Raw genomic sequence first — 7,279 nt, forward strand, 5'->3', positions numbered from 1 at the left:
AAGGGAATAAATAAAAGAAAACATGTACACAAGCCGTCACGACTATTCAAAGGAATCTTATGTGGCCGTAACCATATGCGACTCATTCCAGCAGACCTAACGCAGGCTCTTGGATGAAGCAAAGAGGGATTTCGCGAGCAGTCAAAGTTCGATACCATTGTTGGTCTTGGTAGTCCTGTAGAGGTAAATCTTCTTCTTAGAAGGATCACGATAATTCATATGGATGGGAATAGCATCCTTGCAAATGTAAAAGAAATTTTGTTTCCACTAATACAGACTCCGCAGAGACTCCCCAATAAAATTACATTCATGTATTGTAAATGAAACCCAAACCACCCACCCTTCATGTGGAGTTTACAAAAAGTATTGAAACGGTCAATAGTCGGAGTTATACGTTGACTTCGGCAACAAAACTCAAAGTGGCGAAGACGCATCATCCCGAGCAGATAAATCTGATTGATACGTCATAAGACAACATATGATGAACAAAAGCAGTAATGGGAATGCAAAAGTTTCTGTGGTTAAAAAACTCAGAATACACGGTCAGTGCACACGTAGGAGCACCCTTGACAGTGCTACTGTAGGCATGAAATTCAGGCTCCCACTCCGGGGAGATTTAATAAGTTGAAATCAGAGTTTCCTAATCAGAACGCTTCCAATGAATGGTGGCAGTGTCGATCGACGAACCACCACTCTTTTTGCCACCTCTCTTCTTGCCAAACTTCTCACCAGTGTAGGAAGTTGCCATTAGTAGTTGGCAAACGTTAAAAAACCAAGAAAATAAGCGAAAAATCTTGAAAGATTAGAGAAGAATACATTGATGAAGAGAAATAAGAGAGAATGTGATAGGAAAATGGTGTAACCGGCATATTTATACTAATCGTCAATAAGACTAGGTTAAAACTGAATATCAAGAAAACATTGGAGGCCCAATAGGGAAGTGACACGTCACACGGGAACACCGAAATCTAAAACAAGCGTGCGTGTGGGATAGATGCGCATACAGACGAAAAGACACTGTTGTGTCAAACGACGCCTGACGTCATAAACCCAGACCCACTTGAGGGAAATCTTATCCATATAAAAACACCTAGTTATAATTTGGTTGCCACTAAGTTACATGCAATCTAAGAAATTATTACAAGGAACCTCCCGCACAAGAAGAGCTGCGAAAACCATCTGCCACAACGGAAGATTCGGAATAGAAAGAAGATTGCTTCCAAGAAACATGGAAGAACCAGAGCTATAACAACCAAGTTTGATGGGAATGAAGCCTGGTCCGAGATCATTACTAAACTCGAAGAATGTATCAAGCGTATAGGCAGTGATTTGGACCATGCAACATACCTGTCAAATAATCCATTGCAAAACATATGAGGCGATTAGAAAAGAAAAAAAAATGAGAACAAATAAATACTGAAAAAAAATGGTGAAGAACAATGAAACTCGGTGTCTATTTATACTCCAAAAAAAATTAAATACGATAGATAACAGCTAGATGCAACGCATAGAAAGAACCAATAAGAAGACTGCATGTGACGCGGAAGCAGGGATATTAATCCGCAGCCATGCAGAAGCATTTACAAAACACCTGAAGTAATTAAATGGCAGTGCTATGCGTGCGATAACATCACCACAGCTAGATGTCAGATAAATATTCAAGAGCTACCTTCAAAAATACCCTTATAAATAACAGCCATGGCCGAATGACGAACGACAACCTGAAAATCTTAAAAATACAAGTTCAATATTCCATACACAAACACTAACCGCGGAAGAAACAATGAACTGGGGTGACTTGTGGAGGTAGGGTACCAAAGGACCCACATAACATAAGAAAAAACCCTCTACATACGCGTAAGACCCCTGGCGGAGAAGATACGCTTTAGGAGGAAGTAATACTATATCAAGGCAAACCATCCACCCACAGCCGCAAAATATCTTACACGGAGAGGGACACATCCTTCGAGAAAAGAGATAATCCTTAACAACTCAAAGATTTCAGCAGAAGACATGTTATGATAAAAGGCAGGACATCACGTGACAAGGAAAGGAGAGACCAATCACAGGTCGATATCCCTATAACACCCACAACTCCACGATGGACCAATCACAGAAGGCCAATGTTGTACCTGCCCACGACAGAGATCTTCATACGCCAGCTGTCCGACCAATCATGGACCCTTATCGTGCTCAGCTATGAGAATAGAAGTTCATTTGAGTGGGACTGCTGGCCCAAACTTTCTCCTTCCGTTCAGTTATAAATACATAGATAAACTAATGATAAAAGGATCCACAACCTAAGTCTCTCTGAAATTTCACTTATCACTTACCATACTGATTCTCACGCTGGAGGGTGGTTACGAGAAAGCACCCCTCCTACTCCCCTTCTTGTAACGAGCTCACGATGTTCGATTTTGCAGATCAGGATTTTCGGACAGCTATAGCTTATGTAAAATTTATGTAAAATCAGGCGTATCATATATTTTATATAGCTATAGTAAGGTACATACAAATTTTACATAAATATATCAAAGCCTTAGGGTACGTTTGGTATGACGTAATGGAATGGATGTGGGAATGGAATGGGATGGATGTGAGAATGGAATGGAGAAAGGAATGAAATGGACCATTACAATTTCATTGTCATGTTTGGTTACCATATAGAAATGGAATGATCATCCCTTTACCACCACCACTAGTAGTAGTAGTAGTAGTAATAAATAATATTAATAATAATATGAATGTTCGTATTAACTCATTTTTAAGACTCGCGCGTTTCAACAAGACCAATAAAGCGAATAAAATAATCATAAAAAGTTTGAATCAAGCATGCGTGTTATGAAGCGTTAACTTGTCAAATAATTTTAATAATATTGATAATACTATAATAACTCTAATATAATAATTGTTATATTATAATATAAAAAATAATGATAATATAATAATAATTCTAATATAATAATAATCAAAATATGTTATTATTATTATTGGTGTTTTTGTTGATTCTATTTCTTCAAGGAATGAAAAAAAAAACACATACTCCTTAAAGAATGAAAATCATATATTTAGAAAGAATTTCATTAATTATGGAATGATTCATTCCATTACCATATGACAACCAAACATGATTTTTTTCATTTCTTTAGAATGACCCCTTCCATTCCGTCTCTCATTCCGGTGTAACAAACGTTACCTTAGAGTTAATCACTTAATTGAAAATTATAAATAAAAAAAAATGCATTTTGATTATGGTAATTAATTAATTATTCAATGCATGAATATAATCTAGATAAATCTTTGGACAAGTTCTTGGAGTAGCATCCTAAGATAGTAGCATCTGTGGAATAATTAGCATCTTCAATTAGAATTTTTAGAAGACGTAGAATATTAAAAATCACGCACTTAACAAATTATGAGAAATAAATTAGTAATAGATTGAACAGGATGTAATTCGCACCTCCTAGGCATTCTCAAACATGGAATTCTGCTTGTAATCCGTACCTCTCCGATTTCAAAAGTATTTATAATAACTGAAATGTGAATGAATCGATGATACCTAGAGTTTCTTTGATGATAACAATAAGAGGTATGATTGCATAGGTACCCTTACCCATCCATAAGTCAGGGAAGCCTAGAAACCAAGAAGCATCAAACACAAGCTGCTATATTAGGAAGCTCGAAGCTTTATCGCTGAAGCTTCTGCTTCTCGCTACAATATATCGCAGAAAAGTCACCTCTAATGTGACATAAAGCTGAGATCTGCCATAAAGCACAAATGTCGACATGGCAGGACAAAAGTAGATAGCAAGTTACACTATAATTGTATAACTTGTCTAAACATGCTGAAAGAAGAGTTGACCATTTCCCTTTTAGAAGCTTAAGCTTCCCCAAAAAGTTTATGCATTGCCTATAAAAAGAGGACTTCACCAACCATATTTTCATTCACTCATATCCTATTCTCTCTACTCTCTCTTCACACTTACTCTCTTATCACCTCTTGCTCGTATCAAATTATTGGTTCTCATGCTGGAGGCTGATCGCAGGAGACCCCCTCCTACGGTGAGACTAATCGGTTGTGTTCTTTGATCTATCAGGTTAGGAAGCTCTGTTAGTGTCATACTCTTGGCCTGTCATACCTTCATTGTTACTACACCCGTTGTAGCAATAAGATAAGCATCATGAGTGAGCTTCCCTAAATATGTATCCATGTACGTAACTTTTCGGTATCTGTTTATCAACACAAAATTGATAGCTACAGATATTATATTTTGTGATATGCCTTACCGACAGAGGAGAACATTGAGAATGTGTCGGAGAAGGTTGATTTGCTGCTTTTTAGAGAGCCGCAAATAACACAAACTAGGAGAACGTGGACTGCTTCGTCCCAATCCCCAAACCACATTCTCTGCTTCGTCCCAATCTACTGGTAAGATCTTGTGCTAATGGCGACATATTCCGGTAATAAATTGATGGTCATTACAATTTAGGAGATGAAGTCGATTAGAGTTTATGTATTGAGGGGGACGACAATTTAGGGAGAGGTAATGCGTAGAATATGGGACATGAGATAAAGAGTGGGGAACTTCCCTCAACACCTCCTATAAGGTTTTTCATCACTTTGAACAGTCCGTAATGCAGTTAATGTTAGCGGAAATGCAGTTAATGTTAGCGGAAACAATATATCATATCATTTCAATGGAGTTGTGTGCAGACGCAAAAAAAACGAAAAACACAAAAGCATAATGAAGCTAAAATTAACCAACAATTACATCAAATCTCTAGTTATATTTCCATACAAACAAATAAAAAACCTTTACAAGAAGCCATCTCCGCAAATCAAATACAAGCAAAATCAACACATTTACATAGAACAAACTGATTACCTGATCAAAATGCTTCTGTAAAGGTCATGGTGGATTGTGATGTGGTGTTGGATGATAATAATGAATGTGCAGCATTATCAGAATATGAAGAACGAGTAGCAAATGTGTTCTTGTGATCATTAATACCACAAGCTCCTTTATCAGGGTCACTTCTTACCTTGAGATCCATGAAATCCGAAATGAGGCCTGGTTTCGTGATCTTGATGTCATCTATTGGTCTCTCACCAGTCAACATCTTGACCACAGTTGACATCACAGGTCGAAGCTTTGGGTTGTCTTGTGTGCATAAAAGACCGATTTTCAAGTATCTACAAGCCTCTTCTGCATCAAAATTCCCATTCATTGCGGTGTCTACAAGCCACACTAATTCGTTTTTTTCATAGAGATCCCATGTCTGTTACAAACAATACATAATCAAATCATTCTCTCATATTATATAAAATGCATCCAAACGATTACAATGAAGTGGCATGTAAAGGGTATCAAATCAAATCAAATTAAATCGCCGAGTTACTTTACCATAAAGGGTATCTTTTAATCGAAAAAATACGACATGTTGATGATTAATTACTTACCCTCTCAAGAATAAATTGTTCAGCTAGAGGCAACAATGAGTTTGTGTTGCATCTTCCACTAACAATTTCCACAAGAAGAACACCAAAACTATAAACATCTGCTCTACGCGTCAACTGGCCTCTAATTGCATACTCGGGTGCCAGGTAACCACTGATACAATGAAAGAAAAAGAGAGTTAGAGAATTGTAATGAAAGAAAGTGATAATGAAGATGTGGGTCTTACATTGTTCCAGCCACTCGTGTACTGACATGCGTCATATTCGCGGGTATTAACTTCGCTAGACCAAAATCCGAAATCTTTGGAGTTAAATCTTTATCAAGAAGAATATTGCTTGCTTTAATATCTCTATGAACTATATGCGGGCGCACTTCCTCATGAAGATATGCAAGCCCTTTTGCAAGTCCAATACAAATCTTGGTTCTTGTTCTCCAACTAAACTGGATTGAACTATGGCCTCCTCCTTTAAATAAAGATCACCAACTTTTTAGAAACAATGAACACGAAAACGAAACATGTTTTAGTAAGAAAAATTCTTCAAGTGCGAATTACCAAGAAGGGTTTGAGCCAAACTGTTATTCTCAACATAATCATACACCAAAATCCTGTGATTTCCTTCAACGCAGCATCCACAAAGCTTTGCTAAGTTTTCATGCTCGATATCACAAATCACTTTTATTTCTGTCAAAAACTCTCTTGCTCCTTGTTGTGATTCAACCGAAAGAACCTTTATAGCAGCAACTTTCCCATCTTTTAATCTTCCCTAAAGATTACAATAACTTTATCAATAATGATAGCAGTATAAATAAATAAACATGTATATGTGTGCTTATTTAAGATCAAGATATAATTACCTTGTAAACAGGACCAAATCCACCCTCCCCTATTTTGTTGGCTGGGCTGAAGTCATCTGTAGCATTTCTTAGATCCTTGTAGGAGTAAAGTTTAAGATTCTGAACCTCGGATAACTCTGTACATGAATAATTAAGGGATTAGCAAGGTAATTCATTAAGAAAGTTATAGATCAATGATTGTTTACCATCTTCAAATTCATTAAACCCTTTTGGTGGGTGTGCTCCCTGGCCAAAGAAGAAGGAGAAACAACTCATAATCTTCAAAATTGATATATAGAAAACGTTAGAAACATGTAAATTTGATATTATAAAAACCAACCGACCAAACCACTACTTGAATTAATTACCTGGTAATGAAGCAAGCAATAGATCAAGGCAAAGAAGATCTGCTCCTCCTTGGTAGTATTAACTATTAAAGTCAAGTCATTGCTAATGGTCTTCTCTCGGATGTGAACACAAAGGTTTATGTTTTTTTAAAAAAGTCAACGCGTGTGTCGATTTGTTTACACAATAGTTCTAGATAATGTTTATTCAAGTCCCTTTACTTTGCCAAACTATTGAATTTGGTATCTTTTAACTTTTTTTTCTTTATTGCGTGTACTGAGTAGATGTGTACATAAAACTGGTTAATCAATCCATAACCACATTAACTAATATGACCAACCGATATAACTGAACCTAACTTAAATCCAATGGGTTGGCTTATAGCTTTTATGAAAACCGCTAAATTCGGATCGGTTTTGATTATAGATAATTTCATACCCGTCATAACCGAACTGACCTGTGCATATGATCAATCCATTTGTCTAACCGAAAATTAGTGCGCGCGCCTTATCATAATACCAAGTACACTAATAAGAGTGTTTGTTGTTTTATTAAAGAAATTATCTAGCAAGATTGTTTTTTGTTTATTAATATTATCTTGTTATTCTGATTAGTTATACATATTAAAACAAAGAAAAAAT

The 7,279-nt window shown here is 36.4% G+C and overlaps 1 protein-coding gene across 1 annotated transcript; it reads right to left on the bottom strand.

Moving 5' to 3' along the window:
- Positions 1 to 4,725: 4,725 nt before the first annotated feature.
- On the bottom strand, positions 4,726 to 6,699 carry LOC143632883 (cold-responsive protein kinase 1-like). Its single transcript, XM_077101301.1, has 6 exons — positions 6,500 to 6,699; positions 6,315 to 6,430; positions 6,013 to 6,223; positions 5,686 to 5,923; positions 5,462 to 5,612; positions 4,726 to 5,280 (listed from the first exon to the last, which is right to left on the bottom strand). The coding sequence occupies exons 1-6, from the start codon at positions 6,567 to 6,569 to the stop codon at positions 4,891 to 4,893; spliced, it is 1,176 nt and encodes a 391-aa protein (XP_076957416.1). The 5' UTR covers positions 6,570 to 6,699; the 3' UTR covers positions 4,726 to 4,890.
- Between the last annotated feature and the right edge of the window lie 580 nt (positions 6,700 to 7,279).

This window comes from Bidens hawaiensis, unplaced genomic scaffold, assembly GCF_021521415.1.
Source record: "Bidens hawaiensis isolate Kalapana, Puna unplaced genomic scaffold, B.hawaiensis_p1.1 tig00006538_1, whole genome shotgun sequence".
Classification (NCBI taxonomy): domain Eukaryota; kingdom Viridiplantae; phylum Streptophyta; class Magnoliopsida; order Asterales; family Asteraceae; genus Bidens; species Bidens hawaiensis.